The sequence below is a fragment of the Megascapheus bottae genome, chromosome 7, assembly GCF_031878675.1.
Source record: "Megascapheus bottae isolate mThoBot1 chromosome 7, mThoBot2.hap1, whole genome shotgun sequence".
NCBI lineage: Eukaryota > Metazoa > Chordata > Mammalia > Rodentia > Geomyidae > Megascapheus > Megascapheus bottae.
In genome coordinates this window covers 78,851,895-78,875,183 of record NC_143515.1, presented here as the reverse complement: position 1 = coordinate 78,875,183, position 23,289 = coordinate 78,851,895, and the positions used below count along the sequence as shown (strand labels likewise).

General features: G+C 44.9%; 1 protein-coding gene across 5 annotated transcripts in view; it reads right to left on the bottom strand.

Annotated features, from left to right (window-relative positions):
* Positions 1 to 23,289, bottom strand: part of Adam17 (ADAM metallopeptidase domain 17) — a 44,965-nt gene continuing 21,676 nt past the window's right edge. For 2 of the 5 annotated variants that reach the window (XM_090337464.1, XM_090337467.1), the window contains 14 exons: positions 21,369 to 21,502; positions 19,150 to 19,239; positions 16,209 to 16,322; positions 14,580 to 14,724; positions 14,392 to 14,480; positions 10,458 to 10,610; positions 8,372 to 8,571; positions 7,375 to 7,478; positions 6,942 to 7,076; positions 5,921 to 6,051; positions 4,558 to 4,636; positions 3,324 to 3,412; positions 2,157 to 2,207; positions 1 to 1,800 (listed from right to left, as the gene is read on the bottom strand). In XM_090337464.1, coding sequence (XP_090193590.1) covers positions 1,462 to 1,800; positions 2,157 to 2,207; positions 3,324 to 3,412; positions 4,558 to 4,636; positions 5,921 to 6,051; positions 6,942 to 7,076; positions 7,375 to 7,478; positions 8,372 to 8,571; positions 10,458 to 10,610; positions 14,392 to 14,480; positions 14,580 to 14,724; positions 16,209 to 16,322; positions 19,150 to 19,239; positions 21,369 to 21,502 — 1,853 coding nt within the window. In that variant the 3' untranslated portion in view covers positions 1 to 1,461. Of the gene's footprint in view, positions 1,801 to 2,156; positions 2,208 to 3,323; positions 3,413 to 4,557; positions 4,637 to 5,920; positions 6,052 to 6,941; positions 7,077 to 7,374; positions 7,479 to 8,371; positions 8,572 to 10,457; positions 10,611 to 14,391; positions 14,481 to 14,579; positions 14,725 to 16,208; positions 16,323 to 19,149; positions 19,240 to 21,368; positions 21,523 to 22,426; positions 22,705 to 23,289 lie in introns of those variants that run through there. The other 3 variants (XM_090337468.1, XM_090337465.1, XM_090337466.1) reach the window with 2 other exon arrangements.

The following is a 23,289-nucleotide window of genomic DNA, read 5'->3' as shown; positions in this document are numbered from 1 at the left end:
TTGGATCCAATCATTTATTGATCGATGCAGGTATCGGTAATGCCACAGCCACAGAATATACACCCTGAGCAGCTGGGGAATCTTGTACATGGCAAAAAAGATAAAGACCGTTGTATTTTTTTAAAAGTCACAATTTTATAAAAAAAAAAAAAGGGGGGGGGTTCTTACATTCTGGTGAGAGCTGCTTCACTCACACACACATACACATACACACACACACACTCGCCTTGTATTAAGAAGTGTAAGAAGATGAGAAGGTTGTGACTACTTAAAGATAGCAAACACCATGCGGTACAAGTTCAAGTATCAGTGTAACAAGGATCTGTAACAAACATCCCCACAGGAGAAAGGCACAGGTTTGGTTCACTTCCCTCCAAGTTTAAAGGTCACCTTGGTTAAAATGTGTTGGCTGGTGGGCACATTTCCATTCTTAGGGAAAAAAACGTTTTTAACTGAACTTTTACAGAAATCAGGATAGGATTTATCCATAAAACAGAGCATCCAGAATCCTAAACCAAGAAGTCATGAGAATCTGTGTTGTGAGTCCAGAGGTTTCTTAAGGACACCTTAGTTCTTCCAGGGCGGGTCCCCAGGCTGGCAGGCAGCTCCCCTGAGCCTGTCCAACCCGTTCTGAGAACACCTACCCCCTCGTCCACACGCACAGGCACAGACAGCCTCCACAGCCTCTTCCTCACTCAGACACCCAACCGTGTTCTTAATCCCCTCCCCTGCCCTTCCCCACTCAGGGTCACAGACAACTGTGTTCTTTTGGATCAGGTTTGGCTGAAGTACTTTAGAATAGTGAACTTTTCTTAAGAGCATGGCAAACAATATTAGAAATACATGAAATTTTATAAAACAGGAAAACCCACATAACAAATGGGAACCTGAGCAATTGACAAAATAGCTATAAACTCAATTAGCTGTTATTTATAAACCTCCAAATAAACTGTCAAGTTCTAACTTAAAATTACAATTCTCCTTGTAAAAAGCTTTGTAATTCCTAGCAACAAGGCAACATTTTGGAGGTAATATATAACTAGTTTATCTCCTTTGCTTCTACTTGAAGACAGAAGTAAATCTGTATTCCAGTTGTCCTCACAATAATTGGCAAGTGCTTTGTCAGTCAGGGGACCATTACAGTGTATTAAAAAAAAAAATGATCACCTCTCAAATCAGTGCTTTATCAATTAAAAAAAAGAACAGTTTTCACAAAATATTCAGGACCTTATCCAGCTCTATATTCTGCTTTTGCACCAGAGGTCAAAGGATATTTTAAAATTCAAAAACTAAAACCTGGAAGCCTCAAAATAAACGATTCACCTTACCTCTTCCAAAGGAACAGGATGCCCTGTGCAGATGGGACACCTGCCAAGCCGCAAGGCCAGCCCTGCCGGTCTCGTCCTGACCCTCCAACTTGCAAACCCGTGGGGTGGGGGCCCCCCCCTCAGGCAGCCTCCACTAGCACTCCGTCTCCTTGCTGTCCACACGGTTCTGCCGCTGCAGCTTGAAGGAGGCAGCCTTCTCGCTCCGGGTGACCGGGTGGCCAGTGAGGTCCTCAAAGGACTTGGCAGCTGTGCTGCTGCTGGGGAATGGGTCCTTCTCAAAGCCGTCCTCGTCAGCATGCGAGTCCGTGCTGGGGTCTTCCTGGATCGTGTCCATCCTCTGGTGGTCCAGTCTGGGGGCCACAGGCACGGGAGGCACCAGGGCTGGCGGCGGGCGGCCAGGAGTCTGGGGTGCAGGGAAGGGCTTGACGATGCGGACCGACGCCGAGTCCATGCTGCTGAGCATCTCCACGTTCTGGACAGGACAAAGCAAGGACAGGGAGAGGTCACCCCGGAGCCTGTGTCCTGGAACCACGCCTGCTGACCCGCAAAGGCCCACGTGAGGCTCCCGCAGGCTGCACGTCAGCTTTCCTGACTGGAAAGGAGCTCCAACACGCGCCAGGGCCCCTGACCCACGCAGGTGGGCTGCCACTGTCACAGCTCTTGCCGAGAGCATCTTTCCTCCACCCTGGATCTTTCTGGCTAAACAAGGCCTCCATAAGCCCACAAGGCTCCGCCCCAGACACAAGCTCTTGCTGGGGCTCCCAACGGAAGGCTTCTGCTTAACAGGACCAGAGAGAACAGGAGACGTGGTTCATGTGGAAAACTTACACTGGGGTGAAAAAGGGACAGGGACTCGTACTGCTTATCCAATTTCTTATCCTACAAAGAAAAGAAGAGAGAACATTGTACTCAAAAAACTCAGCAAGCAACTGTTTCCCTCTGGCACCAATAAAACTAACGAAGGACTTGGAAGCAGAACTGGGGAGTCGCGAAGGGGGGGGCAGTGCTGAAGCACCTGGTGAGATGCATGCCGGTCAGCTTACTGGAGTTCTATGGCTGCCCTTTGTACCACGTGTGGCATTCACAGAAAGCGGGGGGACTTAAGGGCTATTTGTGGTGGTGTGGGCAAAACGATAGACACGGCGTGGGCATGGGCGTGGCGTGGGCGGTGGAGGTTAAGGCACCTTCACTCTGCTCAGCTGTTTCCAGACACCCAGCTCCATCAGAGGAGCTTGGCCTTGGCCCTCTACACTCTTTCTTCGGGAAAGAACAAGTGCCCTCTATGGCGGCCGTCAGGGACCACGTGTCCCTGCCTGTAACAGCTGACCAAGGCCAAGGCAGAACCAAGAACTGAGGCCATAAACACACTCTGTGCCTGGACACGAGCCCACCATCAGTGGCCTGCGTCCTGGGCCACGCAGCTCTCACGACCCAGCCCTGTGCCGTCAGAGTGCTCGGGCCACAGCCTTCAGGCCAGAGGAGCTGCTCAGTGGGCTGCAGGCAGGAAGGGAGGGCGGGGAGGGCCCTGAGCCGTCACGAGAACTATCTGGACTCCCGGTGAGACTTCATCTGACTCCTCAGCCCCACAGACACAGTGGACGGCTCTGGAAGGAAAGCTCGACAGTGCTGGGAGCTCCTCAGAAAAGAGGACCAAGCTGGGCACTGAGGGCCGAGCAGGAGGCGCCCCCACTGGGGAAGTGCGAGCCTCACAGCCATGCCAGCTTCTCCACACGTGTGGCTGTGTAACCACGGCCGGAAATGTGGTCGTGTGACAAGCACGCTCCTAATGAAGAGCCGAAAGTACTCACAGAGAACTGTCCTCGTCACCCGCTTTTTGGGAGTAAAACATCTCCATAAAGAGGTAACCATTTTGTTTGAAAACCATCGGCTGAGCCTTCTAGAAAGGCAAGCACACAAGCACGACAACAAAACACGTCGTGGTTGCGTTGAAGTTGTTCTAATAAATAAAATGTAACGGAAGTGCTGGTGACTTACCACACAGTGGACGAGAATGCTGAAAGGAATCCAAAATATCAAGGAGAAAACCAGAACGGACCCCACGATGTTGTCTGCTAGAAACTTCCCTGTGAATAAACCCGACAGTGACTGACCCGAGCCAGCACCCTGCCAGAGCTCAACACCACAGCCCTCCAGAGAAACGGCTTCTGCTGTGTTCCAACTCCTCCCTGCACCAACAAGGCCTGCAGGACAGGGCTGCACTGTCTTTGGCCAGGCACTGTGGCTCATGCTTGTAGTTCACTGCAGGTTAACCAGACTCAATTTCGAGAATGAAATACACCTGTGGCACAAGTGTTAGCTTGTCTAGCACACACAATCCTAATTTTAATATCCAGTCCAGTACTGCAAAAAAAAAATGTTTTTGTCACCTGGCTATTTTTGTGACACAAATCTAAACTTGGGCCCTTGAGAACTTCCTTACTCCTGCAAGATCTGAGGTCCGCTCGTATATAAATAATTCTTAGAGAAAATAAGATTAGACTTACAGTATATAGGACTGAAGCCTGCTCACTTTGACTAAGTATTACCTTCTGCATGCTCACGAACTCAAGTCCCACAGGAAGAGCCTGTGCTGTCTTCTGTCCTGGGCAAGAGTATATATATATTTTTCTTTGCCAGTCCTGGGCTTGAGCTCAGGGTCTGAGCACTGTCCTTGGACTTTCTCAAGGCTAGAGCTCTACCACTTGAGCCTCAGCACCACTTCCAGCTTTTTTCTATGTATGTGGTACTGAGGAATCGAACCCTGGTCTTCGTGCATGCTAGGCAAGCAAAGAGTGGTTTTATAACAGAATGGTTACCTTTTCCGTTTTCCTTTCTTCGTTTTTCAGGTACTGGGTACTTGCCAGGCAGGCACTTGACCACCTGAACCACACATCAATCCTTTTGCTTCTATTTCTTGGGTATGGCCTCCTGTTTGGGCCTGAGGCAACCTCAGACTGCAGTCCTCCTGCCTCACTCAGCCTCCTCAGCAATCAGCAGTTTGTATTTAACATACAGTCTCATTAATTTTGACCAGGGCTGGCCTCTAACTGCAATGCCTCTGTTTCTGGCTCCAGAGTACCTAGAATTATAGCCATGCACTACCATGCTTGGCCCCGTATTTCTATTTTTTTTTCTTGAGGGATTAGAGCACAAATTCTGAAGCCAGTCTTCTAATATCATCGTAGAAACTGGCTCAGATTTAAGTAAACAATCCAAAGAAATCCCTTACCAAAAGTATTGATGCTCAACTGGTCGATGAAATCCCAAAATCGCTCAATGACATCCTGTACTCGTTTCTCACATTTGCCCTGTGAAGGAAACACATAAACCATGATTTACTAACAATGATAATTTGGAAGCAATGTGGTTAAATGAAAATAGTAGTCTGTAAAGGGCTTTGTTAAAAATGACCTAATGGGCCAACTTTGAAGTGGGGTTTGATTTCAGTGTAAAGAGAACAGACAAGCCGGGCACGGTGACTCATGCCTAGTTACTCGGGAGGCTGAGATCTGAGGATCAAGGTTCAAAGCCAGCCAGGGCACAAAAGGACCTGAGACTCTAGAAAATGGGAAGGGGGGCTTGGCTCAAGGGTAGGTCGGTAGCCTTGAGCTGAAGAGCTCAGGGACAACATCCAGGCTGAGTTCAAGCTCCATGACCACGCCCACCCCCCCAAAAAAGGAACAAGCATAGACAGCAGTATGCACTGTCTGAGACTGTCTCACAATTAGTTTGTTTTTTTTAATTTATTTTGGCAGTATTAAGGTTTAACCTCAGGACTCTGCTTCCTAGACAGGTCGTCTACCACCTGAGCCACACTCACAGCCTTCATTTTTGCTGGTTGTCCTGCCCCAGATACTATGGAACCGAATCTTTCTCTCAGGCCTCACCCTCCTGAGTGGCTAGGATCATGTGCCGAGTCACTGCCGAGACTTGTTTTTTGAGGGCGGGGTCTCACATGTCCCTCACATCAGGCCTAATCTCAATCCTCCCTAGAGCTGTGCACCACACTGCCACGCCTGGCCTACGCTTACTTCACTTTTACACATGAACTCAGTGAGGATTATCAGGAGACCAAGACACAAGGAAGTAAGTTGCTGACACAGGCTGTTCCATTCCTGACAGCATCAATCAATGTTTCTCCCTCTCCACCTCCACCACAAGCCCTAGCGGAAGGAACACTGTCAGCCTGGACATATACCTAACTCCCTGAATTTACAAGTCCAAACATACATACATACTCCCTCTGACCTCCATGTTGGCTCTCCTGGGATTTCCAAGTGCGTTAGGAGAGCTACCCAGGACACAGCTGAGTGGACTTGGAACAGTGCAGCTCTGACTCTGGAGGCAGAGGACTCTGAGCTCAGCAAGGCCAGGCCTTTCCACTGAAATCAGGTAGCACCTGGCAGTGGTTCCTAACTCTACTTGCTTAGGTTCCTTGTAGGCTAGGGAGGACTGGAAAATGCCCATGGTGCGAGGCTGAAGCAGGGCCACATGCATAGGGCAGACCCAGGCCACCTGACCCACCAGTGCCAAGCTCTAGAATGACAGGGAAGCAGGTGGCATGCAGGCTTACACAACCAACCAACACTCACGTTCATGTCACAGAACCCCACTGTGCAGGGCTTTCCTTTCCTCAGAAACAAGTTCTTCTGTTCCGCGTTCACATAGGGAGTGCACCGGCCGGAAAGGTCCCTGCAGCACACCTTGCATGAGTTGTCAGTCTCTGAAACACAGAAGCACCCACGCTCGCCGAGTTGCTCAGAATGCTGAGGCTGAGGTGCAGGGTGAGCTCAACAAAACCCAGTGTCTGCGCACGCGTGTGATGCCCAGGGTTCTGGCACCAGCATCATCCAATAAAAATGCAAACACGTAGGGGAATGTAACTGCTGGCGCCACCCAAGCTATGTGGCACAGGCAGGACACCTGAGGGTGACCTGAAGTGTAACTCAGGTCTGTCTCCATTTGACCTGGGGGAAGATTTCAAATTACACAAGAAAAGCCACCAGGAGTTCAAGAAGCAACGCAATCTTTTCATCATTCTGGTCAACTGTTTCCAGGGTGTTTGCGGTCAGGCGCTGTCCTTTGTCTGCTGTGTGTTTCTTCTTTTTGCAGTGCTATGGAGTGACCCCGAACCCCTCCAGAAGGGGCAGTGCTCCACAGCTGCTGCAGCTGTGCTGGCTGGGAGCCACAGCCCCGTCGAGGTCACTGCTTCACTACTGGGGAGCCTCCAAGTCTCGCCAGGTGCTGGCTGTCACCCAGGGTCCTGCCCTAGCCCTGGTGGACAGATACCCGAGCAGAGCGAGGAAAGCGGAGGAGGATCTTCCGGGTCTGCCACCGCAGGGAGGGATGAGCTGACCCTTGCTGACCACAGCAAAGCCCAGCGCTCAGTGGCGATGGCCCTGAGGTTGAGCTCAAAGGCTCCTGAGTGCAGACCCACCCCGAAGCCCACCACAGGGTCTGAAGTACAGTGAGACAACAGGCCTTCCTTCCTAGTGGGGGCTGGAGCCAGAATGAGGGTGCTCCCTTCCTGCCCTCCTAATCTCGGCCATGGCCGTCCACCATCCAACACCATGGTCCCAGCTGCGGGGCCGGCCTCACTTCCCGCCTGCTCACCGTTGCACGCGCAGGACTCCAGCTGCTGCTCCCTCTCACAGAAGGGGATGCACTTTCCATCCTTACACCTGCCCAGGTCCAGGCACACCGTGTCGTCATCCGCATTTCCTGGCGGGGGGCACTCGCTGCTGTTCCCTGTGGGCATAGCCAGTGAGGAAGCCAGCACCTGCCACACCATAGCCACCACGGGGCCATTTTCATCCCAAGGAAATAACACACACACACACACACACACACACACACACACACACACACACACGCACACGCACACGCACACGCACACCATCCCATTTCATACTTGAGCCACAGAATCCCCAGAGAAGCAAGACACAGACAAGCACGCATGCAGTATGATGCAAAACATGCACCCATGCAGGACACTCCTATGCAACATGACACGAAACACCTGTGCAGAATGACACGCAACACATACCTGTGCAGAATGACACGCCTTTGCAGGTCGCATTAATGGCCTCCTGGCACTTCTTCTGCGCAGTCTCAAAATGACAATTTTTACAGCAAGGACTGTTCCTGTCACTGTGGAAGAACAGATGCAGACAGCTCACGTCCCAGGCCGGCCCTACGTCAAACACTACAGATGTCTTCCTTGTCCTGAAAAGCTAGGGAATGCGCGTAGCTGGGTCAGCCTCCCGCACACACCGCTGATGTAGGAAAGTCAGCGTCTGCGCCAGGCTTTCCAGAAGAAAAGAGTACACAGGCCGATCTGCACAACACCTGTGTCCCTGTGTTTATTAACTTAATGCACTGATTAAAAGACAAGGTTCACCAGGCAGTCAACGGCAGGGAAACAAGGCAGCCTGGCAGGCATCCATCAGGACTTAGTGGTCCTGGGACTCAACGGCTCCTAAGCCAGGAAGAGTCCATCAGGACATAAGATGGAAACACCGGACCTCCGGGTCTGAGGCCGCCTTTTCTGGATTTCTTCTATTTAACTAAACAAAACCACATTACTGTATCTGTCATTCTGATTGCTCCTAGTACTTTCTTATGAAGTGATGCACCATGAACAGTCCTGTTAAGCTGTCTGTCTTATACATGCATGTGTGTTCAGAAGACACAAGGGGGCCAGTGGCACAGTGCACATAACTACACATCCATAGCAAGTGTGAGGCCCAGAATTCCAAGTCCAGCAATGTAAAAATTAAATTAAATTAAATAAAAATAGAGTTGTAGAACCGCTACATCACAGAACATGCAAGGAATGTCTTCAACTCTGGGCCTTGTACTCTTGCTTGCTTTTCCACTCACAACTCTACTCTCTGAGCCATGCCTCTATTTCTGGCTTTTTGCTGGTCAAGTGGAGTGAAGAGTTTCTCAGATCTGACTGCCTAGGGTAGCTTCAAATGATTCTTGGTTTCCAGAGTAGTTAGGAAAGATTCCCAGGTCTGCACAAAGCCCTCGCGGCTCACCTGCACTGCACGCCGGGTTTGAGGGTGCAGTCACTGTTGCAGCACGAGTCATTGTTCAGATGCATAATGCCAGGGTCACACTCCTCTCCCTCGTCCACCCTGGAGTTCCCACACACCTTGGTGCTGCGTTCTTGAAAACACTCCTGGGCCTTACTTTCAATAGTCTTAAAGATGGACTGTTTACTACAGTTCGAAAACATCTTGAGAGAAAAAAAGCCACAAGAACCCAACACAGTGAAAACCCATTTCCATGCAGTGATTGCGCTTCTATGCCAAGAATAATTTGGGCTGGTTTTTCCAGGGCTGCAAGCGTGCAAGAAAAATCTTCTACCACTTCAGCCACACCTCAACTCATTTTCATTTTGGCTGTTTTCCTAACAGAGTCCTGCTTTTTCCCAAGACTGCTCTGCACTACACACAACCCGCTCCTTTTGCTGCCCGTGGAGCTGGGAAAACAAGTTTGTATTACTGCACTCAGCAGTCTGTTTCTGTCTCCTTCCCTTCTTTCTTTCCTTCCTTCCGTGTGTGTGGGTGTGTGTGTGGGTGTGCTCGCATGTACATGTGTGCACGCCAGTAATGGGGCTTAAACTCAGGGCCTCACATTCTTCTTTGAAGCCTACCTTCAGTTCACCGTTTTGCTGGCTGAGTGTGAGATTACAGGTGTGCATCACTGGTACCCACCCCTATTTCCTTTCACTAGCATCCCCTTTTTATAGCCTACATCCTTATCCCAGTTGGTACAACTGGTAGAGGCAGAGTTGTTAAGAAGCCAATTGCCTTATTTCTTTGCTTTCAGTGTTAACAGTTTCATTAAAGAACTCATTTAAAGCACAGATACAAGGTATCACATAAAATATTTTCACATAAAGGGTATATTGTTTGGGATACCAAATATTAAGAAAATATATGAAATATAATGTGCTCAGGCAAAATAAATAAACTTTCCTTCTCTGACAATGAAGCATATACAGAAAGAAAATACTGTCAGGCTCTGCTCATTGGAAAATTCTTACAGGGCCACATAGCAGCCCATGGTAAAAAGCCTACTTTGGAAGAACTGGAAGTAGGAGAAAGCAGCCTGCCTGCTCCCTTGAGGGAGTCTGCAAAGTGCTGGCATCCCACTTGGCAGGAAGCAAGGCAAAGTAGTCAGAGAGCCCCGGCCCCTGGGAGTTGAGCAGCATTCAGAACAACTCTCCATGATTACTATAGCCCCAGGAAGACGGCCTAGATAAACACCTCAAACCTTCAAAACCATCAAATGGCATCACCAAAGGAGACTAATAAAATGCTGATGGCATTCTTAGGGCCAGAGACTGTGTCAATAGCTCAGTGTCTCAAGTGAGCTCACCTAGCAGTACAGGCCTTGAGTTCAGTTCTCAATACCAAATCAAACAAACCTGGGCAAATGAAGATGAGGGGCCCAACTCAGCAGAGCAAGCCCTCACCCAGGGCACCTGCCCAGGGAATGGGGCTCCTACCCCACCATCAATCACCTTTTGGCCCCCTGATCCCAAAACCTCACTCCGTTTGAGGCTACCCCATCTCCATGAGGCACTCGTGCACAGCCGAAAGCACAAATCTGGGCATGTCCATGCCAATTTCTTACATAAAGCTAGGCAAACCATACCCTGAAACCTACGTTCCCACCAAAGTTACTACTCCTGGTGGTAGTTTTTTTAGAGCCCAGATGTACACACAATGACAGCTTTAACTGCTTACAGGGGCCATGCTCTCTGCTGCAAGGCTCTTGGTGGTGGTTGTTTCCAGTCCCGAGGCTTGAACTCTGCCTGCACACAGTCCCTAAGCTTCATTTTGCTCAAGGGTAGAGCTCTACCTCTTGAGCTATTATAGTACAACACTTGGCCTTTTCTGAGTAGTTCACTGGAGATAAGAGTCTCACAGTGTTTCCTACCTGAGCTGACTTTAAACTGTGATCCTCAGATCTCAACCTTTTGAGTAGCTGGGATTACAGAGGTGGGCCACCCACACCTCGATGTACGAATGGATGCTGTCCTGTGTTCCCATTCTGCTGACACCGGAGCCGCCTCCTTTTGCACACACATAAGAAGCTCGAAAACACACCTACCTTGTTGTTGTCATGGTCGCCACTTACAGCTATGGGATACATGACGAACTTCCCTCCCTGGTCCTCGCTGGGCGCACACTCCGCCAGCCCGTCGGGGTCATGTTCTGCACCAAAATTGTGTCCCAATTCATGCGTTGTCACCAGGTCAGCCTCCTTAAGTCAGTAAGGGTCAAAGAAAATATTGAACTACCACTGGACCCACACTGTTTTAATAGAGCCCTTTAATCAGACCACCAAAATAATAAAAAGTGTACTATGACTTTTTTCATGCATTATAGAAATTAAACAATGAATAGAATTATATTAAAAACGTTGAAATAGCATTACAAAGCTTAACTTAAGATTAATTTAAGAAACTAGAACTTATAGGATCCTGAGACAGTCTTTAATACCACCCAACATTCACCTGTCCAAGCATGCTGGTAATGCTAAACCACACGTGCTTCTCTACAGGATCTCAGCAGAAGGGGACAAAAGATAAAACAGCAACAAAACACAAAAGGATGACTAAGGAACAAAACCACGATGCTTGACAGTCTCAAGAACCCATTTCTGATGACAATGTCAGTGACAATGTCAGAGAATGGGTTTATTAGGTCCTGGTTGTAGACTATATTTAACATCAGGTTACCAGAAGATTTCTCTTGAATTATAGTAATGAATTTAGCAAGTAAAGCTACATTTCTTCCCATGTATCCTGATTTAGGACTATTACTCGACAGAACAGAAAGATTAATACTTTTCACTATATAAGAAAATTCTCATATAATACGAAGAAAATTTCTAACGATACACTGGAGAAATTCATTAGTGGATCTGTTAATTAGCTAATACTAAAAATATCTGAAAAATTCCAAAACAACTTTGTTTTATACCCTATCTTATAAAATTCTGGAATGCTGAGAAAACTATGTCATGAAATGAAACCATAAAGGAAGTAGAGATCTGAAGATTGAAGTTTGAAGTCAGTCCAGGTAGGAAAGTCTATGAGATTGTTCCCTCTAATTAAGCACCAAAAATCTAGAAGTGAGGCAGTGGCTCAAGTGGTGGAGTGGCAGTAACTCACGCCTGTAATCCTACCTACTCAGGAGGCTGAGATCTGAGAATCACTGTTTAAACCAGCTCAGGCAGAAAAATCCCAGTGAAACTATCTCCAGCCAACCACTCAAAAACTAGGAGTGGAGCTATGGCTTAAAGTGGTAGAGCATTAGCCTTGAGCAAAAAAAAAAAAAAAAAAAAAAAAGAGTTCAGGGACTGCATCCACGCCCCAAGTTCAAGCCTCAGGACTGGCCCTGGCGCGCGCCACACACACACACACACACACACACACACACACACACACTGAATACTAAGCCCTTCTGTAATGAATGCTCCATCTACACATGTGGTTTATTTTTCTCTCAATTCCAAAAGTGCTACTCTTCTCACAATAACTGAATTAAAGGTTTCTGTTGAACTTTTCTATTTTCTTTTTTTCCATTCCTGAGATTGAACTTGGGCCTGAGCACTGTCTTTGGGCTTTCTCAAGGGAAGCGTTCCACAACTTGAGCCACAGCAACACTTCTGGCTTTTTCTATATATGTGGTACCAAGGAATTGAACCTGGGTCTTCATGCATGCTACGCAAGCACTCTACCACTAGGCCAAACTCCCAGCTTTTTCTATTTTTAAGAATATAAATGAATTAAACAGGAGGAAAAAAAAAATCAGGAAAAACCAGGTGATCACTCTTGAAGATCAAATATCTGTTTTTAATTGAGTGAAAAACAGACCAGAAAAAGACAGGTGGGCCCTTCCTGTAGTCCCAGCTACTCAGAAGACTGAGGCAAAAGTCTCACTTGAGCCCAGGAATCTGAGGCCATTCTGGGTAACACACCAAGAAAATTTTTTTAAAAAAGACACTTTACTTTAAAATAACACAAGCATACACAAGCATATTTTAAGTCATGAGTGATAGCAATATACCCATTATCTGAGCATTAGGAAGGCTAAGGGACGAGGATTTCCCATTGAAGGCCCATATACATTAAATGTATGGAAGACCCAGTCTCAAAAACAAAGATTAAAAAAAAAATTACTTTGCACAAAAACACAAGTGTCTGAAATTCAGGTCCACTTTCTCAGGCTTACCAACACCTACTCTCCTCATCCTTCTAACTTAATGAGCCCTAACTGTGCTGTGGGCAGCAACATGTTTAGCTAAAATAGCCATGTTCCCACTCAGGGAACATCCTGGTGCTATAAGTTTCGCGTGTTCCACTTCTGTCCAGACAGAGCCCAGCAGATGCCACTGAATGGGGCTGCAGTAAAGTCTCTAGGGAGGACAGACTAGGCCATCTACAATCCATTCTTTCTCCTTTGTCCAACCAACAGAGAAGCAGGCTGTTACTAGGAGGTGAAAGCAGGAAGACAGAGGCCCAGGACCTCTGAGAGCATCTCTGAGCCACCAGGAGAGGGCGACCTCTGAGCTTCTATGAGATGGAAATGAAGCTCTCATTTAAGTGACTTTATTGAAGACACCTGCACAAAAACACAATCTAGGGGCCAGGAGTTTGGCCTAGTGGTAAGGTGCCTAGCATGCACGAAGACCCAGGTTTCATTCCTCAGTCCCACATACTTAGAAAAAGTCCCACATACATAGAAAAATCCAGAAGTGGTACTGTGGCTCAAATGGTAGGGCTCTAGCCTTGAGAAAGCCCAAGGACAGTGTTCAGGCCCTGAGTACAAGCCCTAGTACTGACCAAACAAAACAAAACAAAAAACTACAAATCTTCTAGAAAGAAAAAAGTTATATACAGATTCTTTTAACAATATGAATATCAGAAGGCAATGGAACAGTGACTTTAAACATTGAAATTATCAACCAAGTTTAAGAATAAGCAAAATAGACGAAACATACTGCTATAATCTCAGCATTTAGGAAGTAGAGGGAAGCAGGATGATGATGAGTTCAAGGCTAGCCGGGGCTGCATGGTGAGTTCTTACATAAAAAAACAAACAACGGGGTGCTGGTGGCTCGTAACTATAAAACCTCACTTTCAAGAGACTTAGATCTGGCGGGGAGTGTGACCTGGTGGTGGAGTGTTTGCCTAAGCCCTGGGTTCTATTCCTCAGTACCAAATAAACAGAAAAACCCATAAGTGGTGCTGTAACTCATGAGGCAGAGCGCTAGCGAGCCTTGAGCAAAAGTGCTCAAGGATAGTGCCCAAGCCCTGAGTTCAAGCCCAAGGAACCGCAGGAAAAAAAAAAGAGAGAGAGAGGGAGACAAAATCTGAGTATCAAGGTTCAGAGTCAGCCCTGGAAAATAAAGACTTTTCTTTACAATTAGCCAACAAAAATTAGAACTGAAGGTATGGCTCAAGTACCAAAGTATCAGTCATGAGCAAAAAGCTGAGTAAGAACGAAAGGTTTTGAGTTCAAACAAACAAAAACAGAACAAAGGCATTTTTAGATATGCAAAATCTCAAGAATCTACATCTCCCAAACCTTCTCTTAGGAAGTACTTGGAGACTATACCAAGTCAAAATGAAGGTATAAATTAAGAAAGAGGAAAATCACAGGACCAAGAAATGAGCATGTGCAGGGCACCTGGGAATGACAGCTGTGCTGCAGGAAGACTTCAGGAAGAGGTTCAGGAGCACAATACTGACGTGTCTGGAAAGGTGGCTATTTCTATTTTCTGCTCCACACTTCTCATATTTCTCAAAGAAAAATGTTCTTTCTTAAGTAATGCACCTTCTGCCTGGCAAATATAACTGTATCCCCTCTCTATACATTACAATAAAAAAAATTTTTAAGTGCTTTCTTAGGGTAAAATAAAAATAGCACACACTGTCAAATGATACCTTTATAAAAATATAGTAACTGAGTTTCTAATGCAATAAACACACACACACACACACACACACACACACACATATACACAAAGAACATACCTTTGTAAGGATGGTTTTACCATAATTCTTTGTGCTGGTTAAACCACTATTCAGATAGATATTTTTCTTTCCACCTGGGCTATAATAAGCTAAAGGCAGAGGAAAAAAAAAAACACTATTAAATACAGAACTGTAATATGATCCACCATCTTCCCATACAGCATCGCGGTTGCACAAGTGGGACTTACCTTTTGGACAAACACCTCCATGACTGTTTGCTTTGGGAGAGCCAACATAAGCTAACCCAAGAGTTCCCATATCAAAATCCTGGTAGGTGAAAAGATGTGCCAGGCAGACTTTAGATGCTTCTTCAGCTATATCAAAGCTAAATTGCTTTGAAGAAAAAAAAAAGTATTTGTTGGTTAGACCAACAATTATACCAGTCTACTAAAGGGTGTCTCCACTGAATATTACAGAACAGCACTGGGACTGCTGCAGTTCTGCACCGACATACACCATGTCTGTTTCACACACTTTATGCAGGCAGGAGCAGACATTGTGGGGTTTGGGAGTATAGGACAAGGGGGGGGGTCTCCACGGAAGAGACCCTTATAGGCAGGCCCGAAGTACCCCAATTCTGCTAGGAGACTGGAGTACACTCGGAACTTCTTGAGGGTTCCCAGGGTTCTACTGGTTCGCAGGGACTGTTTTATTTGTTAACTTAGGCAGGGAACATAATATTAGTTTATGAAGATAAACCTATAGGAAAGAATATTTTTGTGCAATCAGCACTGATTCTATGGAGGTTTTCTTTCCTTATTTCAAAGCGAGTGAAGACACAGGATGTTTGAGGTAACTACTTTTTTGTTTTTTTACCAGTCCCTGGCTTGAGCACTGTCCTTGGGCTTTCTCAAGGCTAGCACCCTGCCACTTGAGTCACAGCACCCCTTCTTGCTCTTTCTATGTATGTGGTACTGAGGAATTGAACCAAGGGCTTCACGCATGCTAGGCACGCACTCTACCACTAGGCCAAACTCCTGGCCCAGTTACTGCTTTTCAATTAATTACCAGAATGAAAAAAATGTTAAATTCCTTAGAGAACTTTCAGATCCCCAGCTTGAATGTCTATCATCGAATATATGTGCATAGTCTAATGGATTATTGCCTAAAATACCCATCAATGAGCTTTAGAGAAATCTGAGTTACAAAATACAAGTGAGCCAGATGCCAGTGGCTCACACCTCTAGTCCTGGCTACTCAGGAGGCTGAGATCCGAGGATCCCAGTTCAAAGCCAGCCCAGGCAGGAAAGTCCATGCGACTCTTATCTCCAATGAACCACCAGAACACCACAAGTGGCGCTGTGGCTCACGTGGTAGAGCACTAGCCTTGGGGACAATGCCAGGATTCAAGCCCCACTACCGACCACAACAAAAAAAGAAAAACAGTGAGGCTGGGAAGCGGGGCTGTGGCTCCAGGGTAGGGCAGCAGGTTTAAGCTGAAGAGCTCAGGGACAGCATCCAGGCCCAGAGTTCAAGTCCCACGATCCACCAAAAAAAAAAAAAAAAAAAAGTAAAAAACAGAACAGTGAGGGGATGGAAATGGACCCACAAGAAATCTATACACTATGACTTTCCAGCATAGACTGCCTACATTATCAGATACAAAGGTTCAAAAGGACTGCTTATAGCATTAGTTTTTCACAACTTGTTTTGGCAGCTGATGTCTGCCCAACTACCGAGGGTGGGTTGCTGCTAGACACACAGGTAGACTGCTCCGGGTTCTCCATTGTCTTTTCTAGTATGTCCCCTCATTAGTGCAGCACAAATAATGCATACAGAGTAAACTGGGAACACCAAATCAGGAAACCATGACCTACCTCTAGCAACATTTTTACATCCCACGCATCCTTGTCTTCCTGTGGGTAACTTTTGGCCATGTTGTAGTGCCGTTCACCAGGTTTTACCTCTTGTGGAGACTTGAGAATGCGAATCTATACTTAAAGAGATAACATACTTAGAACACTTAAAACAAAGTCACCTGACACTACCTTATTTTACATTATTTTAGCTGAGAAAAGAAGAACCCAAATTTCAGTCCATGAGCTGCAGAACAAGGTGCAATATCCAAAACAAAGAAGGCCAGGAATTTTGCCTAAGGCTAGAGTGCTTGCCTAGCATGCAGGAAGACCCGGGTTCCTCAGTACCACACACATAGAAAAAAGGCAGAAGATGCTGCTGTCAGAAAAAACGACATCGCCCCATTTGTTAGGAAATGGAAAGACTTAGAAAAACTCATATTAAGTGAAGTAAGCCAGACTCAAAGGAACTTGGGCTCAATGGTTTCCCTCATTAGTCATAACCAGTAGAAACCTTGGGCTCTCCTAGCAGAGATCTGCAATAGAGCACAATCTTGATACATAAGGCCATATAGTATGAAGCTAATTGAAAGGACCTCCAGGATATTGAAACAAAAGCCATATAACGAATGATTGTTGTATTTAATGTACTATGTTATCTCTCATCTCCTTTGCTGTTCCTTGGGTATCTCATATTGTTACAGTATCTCACTTTGTTATCTGATATATTGAATTTATTTGTATTTGGTTATTTGAAATTTGATAGGGAAGGGGGGAAAACCAAGATGGGGGGGGGTGGAGGGGAGGGTAATGGGGACCAAGACATGTGAAAGGGTATCAATGTATGTGAATTAATGCACCTTCTATCTGGCAAATATCATGTAACCCTTTTATTAAGTACAATAAAAAATAAATAAACAAATAAATAAAAAAGGCAGAAGTGGTGCTATGGCTCAAGTGGTAGAGCTCTAGCCTTGAGAAAGCCCAAGGACAGTGCTTAGGCCCTGAATTCAAGCCCCAGAATTGGCAAAAACAAAACAAAACACAAGTCTACATTCTAAAAAATAATGTTTTAGGAGCCAGGAATGTGGCCTAGTGGTAGAGTGTTTGCCTAGCATGGATGAAGCCCTGGATTCAATTCCTTGGTACCACATAAGCAGAAAGCTGGAAGTGGTGCTGTTGTGACTCAAGTGGTAGAGCACTAGCCTGGAGAAAGCCCAAGGACAGGGCTGGAGGCCCTGAGTTCAAGCTCCAGGACTGCCCCCCCACCAAAAAAAATGTTTTAGAAGCAAAGTCCAATAAATTGTTCAGTTCTCATATTCAAAGTTTAAAACAAACTGAAAGTCATAGACTATAAACAATGTGTCAATGAATTATTTATAAAGTTATAAATGTGCTAAATTTCACATCCTCTATATTTCAAAACGTGTGATCTTGGGTAACATGACCCTAAAATATTACCAACTACAGTCAAAAATTTAGAAATAGACTAAGATGCATAGCACTATGTGTGGCACAAGTGATGGTTCAGAACTGGAGCTTCTCTTTTTATATGCACTTCACACAAAATACTAAACCTGCTAGGAAGGAAAGCAAGGAACAAAAGTTCCCCACTGGTGAGTTGATTCCAACGACTCTGTTTCCTCTTTGTGCATAGGGTCCACTTGGGCTGCAAGGCCCAGGAGGTAGGTAAGTTCTCTGGGTTTTGCTGTTGTTGTTTGGGGGTAGGGGATGTTCGCAGTAGTGGTGCTGGGTGAGCCAGATCCAGTCTGACATCACTGTGAACACATATAATCAGGACCTCTACCATTCATGGACTAAGTAAGCTGGTATGTCTAATTTCTACATTACCATGTTGTTCCATATTTACTAGTCTCTGAAAATCTGCACATGATACAGCTGCTCTGAAACAGATATAGTTGCTTTTCACATAAGCTCCAACTCACTGTGGAACAATTCACCATGTGAAAAAGTAAACATACCCTAGTGCGTCAAATACAGACTGCCACTCGTGTGCACTATGCATACATACAGCACCTCCAAGAAGATCTACGTGGAACTAGTGTCTTCTATCATGAGTATGTTATAACTACTCAAATGATGACTTTAAAAAGAAAATGCATGGGGGTGGGGGGAGGGAAATGGGGACCAAGACATGAGAAAGGGTATCAATGTATGTGAATTAATGCACCTTCTATCTGGCGAATATAATGTAACCCTTCTGTTAATTACAATAAAAATATATAAAAGAAAGAAAGAAAATGGGGGCTCATATCTGTAATCCTAGCTACTCAAGAAGTTAAGATCTGAGGATCATGATTCCAAGCCAGCTCAAGCAGGAAAAACTTGTAAGACTCTCGTCTCCATTTAACCACCCACAAACCAGAGGGGAACTGTGGCTCAAAGTGGTAGAGCACTAACCCTGAGCAAAAGAGCTCAAGGACAGAGCCTACATGCCCTGAGTTCAAGCCCCAGAACCAGCACCAAAAAAACCAAAATAATGTAAAATAAAATGAAAATAGAAACTGGTAAGAGAGAATGGAAGAGGGAAAAGTAATTCTGGTTTTATATGAATACTATCAAAATTTAAGTATGACGTGTGATTTCAAAGAAGAGATCTACGGCTCTATATACACAAATATTGCTGCAGTATTTGAGTAAATTTTCTAACTAGGGTTCAATAATGTATCATCCTAGGAGATGAAGGACCCTAAAACTGACCAGAGTAGGAGTAAAATGGCAAAAAAGGGCCTTCTGTCTCAAAAGGCCCCAGGACAGAAAACTTCATAATCTAGAATTGAATAATATCCAGAACACTATGCAACTTATAAGAAATTAAAACAGTGAAAAGTTGAAAATGTTTATAAATAATGCAAAAAAAGCTTTGGGGTTTTGAATTAATAAAGATGTTTAGTTGACCCCACCAAGTAACAAATAGAAAGCCATGTCCATTGATAAATACCTGTTCTATCTGTATTCCATAACCTTTAAAACCTGCGTTATCCCAGGAGGTGTTCCGGTATATGTCATCAACTCTGTCAATCAGCTCTATCTGTGTGAATGTAAGAAAAAGACATCATGAAACCTTTATCACTCTTCACAGTATAACACAAAATACATCCCAAGAAAAATTCACTAGACAGAAAACAGAAGTATGAACTAATCATATAAAGAACCAGTAAGATTGTCTGTATCATAGATGGCTCTAACAAAGAAATCTATTATTCTAGCCTCAGATTTAAAGTGCTGCTACCAGAATAAAATAATGGTGCAAATGATCCCAAATTTTAGGTTACCAAATTTATATGGAAACAACCTACCAAGTATCAGGCTTCTCAAAAACTGCATTGCAACCAATTATGGAAATACAAATCAACCGATTTATCAAAACCTATCGCCGTCCAAGTAGTGTGTCTCACTCTCCTCACCAGGGCCTCAAATGCGTCCTGGATCACATAACAGGGCATGGTAACCAACTGTTATCCCACTCCAAGTGCACAAGGGAGATGAGGATCACTGTACCCTTCTCCTCCTCCTGGTCCTGTAAGGCTGCACGTGGAGGGATAGTACAGATACAGGATACCACCAGAGGAAAGCAAAAACTAGTGTCTGACAGCAATGCTCCATTCAAAACCTGAGGTGACAGAGTTCATTCCAGCAATTGGGATAACAGAGGTCTAACAAGCTCTAGGCATAGTTTTGCTTGCAAGTAGTACTTTTTTTTTTTAAAGTAGACTTTTTACCATACATATACTCATGGCACAATCTATACAAAAATAAAATACTGGAGCCTGGATTAAGGAACGGTATTTTCACCAAGAAATAGGCTAGCAATTCTCACTTGGCATGGGGGACAGAGGGCGTGATGGAGGGTACTGTGGAAAGCATGAGGAGGGACTGTTCATGAATAGCTGCATTCTCCTCTGTCCACTCAATGGCAACATTTTATTCAAAGCCAAGTTTATCATCACGAATGAGGTCACACTAACAAAAATGTCGATGAAAAATGACTGCCTTGACTTTAAAAAACTGTAATCATTGATGCTCCAAGCTCCAGTGCTAGGCTGGGGGCAGACCAGAGAAGAATGGCTGCCTAGCATGCGTGAGGCCCTCAGCTGGTCTCAACAACATGAGGAGAATATCTAGTGTTCTCAATTCTCCAGTCTTTCCTTCATATCTCACCTGTTTCATAAAGAGATAGCACTATGATTAGATTTTTAACACAGCCCTGGAATATGTTTACAAGCAAAAAGATATGCTCACGTTCATATGAACACTGTATAGAAAATATTGTATCTGTAATTTTAGCTACTTGGGAGGCCAAGACTGTGAGGATTGTGGTTTAAGGCACAGCAGCATGGGCCTGTCATCCCTAACTGGAAGGATAGCAGTTCTAGGCCAGCACAGGCAGGGAGCTAGATGTGGTGGCATGCACCTCTTCTGTGATATCAGCAAGGATAAGAACTGAACACTACCCAGGTGAGTACCTGCTACCCTAAAAGTAACTACAGTGAAAAGTAAAACTAGAGATCAGTTCAGTGGTACTGTGCTGAGTTCAAATCTCAGTACTGCCAAAAACAATACTTGTGTAGAACAGAGTAGAATGGAGCTAGGCACAGTGTCTCACATCTGTGATCTCAGCTACTTGGAAGGTGGAACTAGGAAGGATCACGGAGGGGTTGGAGGCATGGCTCAATTGGGAGAGTACCAGGTAATGAGCAAAATCATCAGACACCGAGGTCAATTCCCAGTCTCCAATCAAAGAAGAACAGAAAATAAGAAGGATCATGGTTACAGGACAGCCCTAGCAAAATGTTAAGATCATCTCTCAACCAGCAAGCTGCACTTTAAATTCCCAGCTAGGTGAGGATAGGGAGGAGATAAGTCTCTAGAAAAGAACAAGATATTATCTGAAAAATAACAAAAAGATGAGTTCAAACCTCCATATCACCAAAATGAATGATAAAAGTAGAAATTGGTTTTTATAAAATTGAAACTATGGTTTCTATATATTAATTGAACCTTAGAGAACATTCCATAGACATTTGAAGAAAAATGCCAGAACATGTGGAACAGAACTCGTTTCATTAAGTTTCAAATTGCCACCGCCTTCTCTTGGTGGAAATTACCCACCTATATAAATTATTTGTCCAGTTACCTTATGCAATCTCAAATACTTACTAAGTAATTGGTAGTGGTGCTCTCTTCCCCTCTGCCCATGTATTTATAAAAGCGATGATCTGCTACCACCAATAATTTACATGTGTTCTTCATGGGGTTAGGACCAGCTCTTCTCTTCACCCGATGAACAAACTCTAATATGAATTTGTATGCACTATTAAATCAAAATTCATCAAAACAAGGAGGTTTTTTATAGTAACACCTTAAATCTAGTATATTTCTGAATGACAATATTTAAGCTTAGTATCTCTCAAGTAATCCTGAATTTAAAAAATTAGAAGTAAAAAATAATATAAAGTTTTAATATTGTAGAATTTAGAACCAACAAAGTTGGAGATTGGATCAATGGCAGAATACCTGCCCAGTGTACACAATGCCCAAGTTCAATCCCTCACATGACAGAAGCGCCAACACAGTATAGTTCTACACTATAAAGCTATCATAGTTTTCTGCTAGAAGTTGATGATTTAACGAAGGTTATAATAAAAATGTCAAGGCAATCACACATTAAAAATAAGCCATCCTGGGCCAGGAGTTTGGCCTAGTAGTAGAGTGATTGCCTAGCAAGCATGAAGACCCATGCTGGAAGGGATGCTGTGGCTCAAGTGGCAGAGCTCTAGCCGTGAGAAAGACCAAAGACAGGCACTCAGGCCCTGAGTTCAAGCCCCAGGACTGGCAAATAAATAAATAAATAAATAGCCAGCCTGGGCCCTGTAGGTGCCTCAAGGTCATTTAACTAGGTCAAAACCCCCACCGTCATCTCCACATAAGCAGGCTAACTGCTTAGTGCTTACACATATTCCCAAACAAGAGACCATTTGTGCAACATGCAGACACCTGTGTCTACAGGGACACACATCATAAAATACAGAAACATACTCAGTCCAGATGAAGGATTACAAAGCCATCAGTACATGTGAAATTATGTACCAACAGCTACAGATCTGTTTTGTAGCAAATGTTAATGGGATTTTTCTTAACAAATCATCAAATTATTTAAGAGTTAATTGATTGATAGGCTTCAATGCTAGTAATGGGAAGTGGGTCTGATGTCAAACCTCAGGGTCAAGCCTTGGTGCCACTCAGATCTCCCTCAAGAGGACTCCTTCCTAGGCAGGGGATGTGAACCACCTGACAACTGCCACAGCTGAGCGCCTCCGAGGACAGCCAGAGCAGCCGCCTCCCACTGCGCCTCTGCGGTGTGTTTCTGCTGCCTATCTCTGCTGCATGTCTGCTGAGTCCCAGGCTTCTTTTGCCCAGCACAACCCAGCAGAGCTCCTGGTGATCAGTTCTCTGCAGTGCCTTGTCAAACACTTCCCTTTCTCAACCACATCATATCATCAACTCTTACCCAAACTCTGTAACAAGGTATCGGGCTGGAGTCATAACTGTTCTTTATTCTCAGGATTCTAGAGTGACTCAATTTCCAACAATGGGCACTGTCTCAAGAGGTACCTCACGTCTCCCACTCCCAAGATAAGGGGAGCTACTTGGTCTTTTTCTAGCTACTTTTCTTCAACTGGGTTTGTTTCTCTGTAGCTTTCTGCTCCCCACCACCTTCATCACAGCTCCTGGTTGTTGTTCTCTCTTCAGTCTAGTCTCTTCTGTTACTGGACTTTTCTCCTCTGCCATCCACTACATCACCCCATTCCCTCAAATTGTTTATAAGCTTTAAAGATGATTTCCCACAAATACTGTTTTGACATTTCTAAGAATTCTTCCTCAGATAACTTTAATTTTTACTTAATCTTTTTTATTTTTGAGGTTACTATGACTTGATACTTTTGCTAAAAGCTAGCACTCCAACACTTGAGCCACAGCGTCATTTCCAGCTTTTTCTGTGTTTAACTGGAGAGTCAAAAACTTTCCTGCCCATGCTGGTTTCAAACTGTGATCCTCAGATCTCAGCCTCCTTGATACC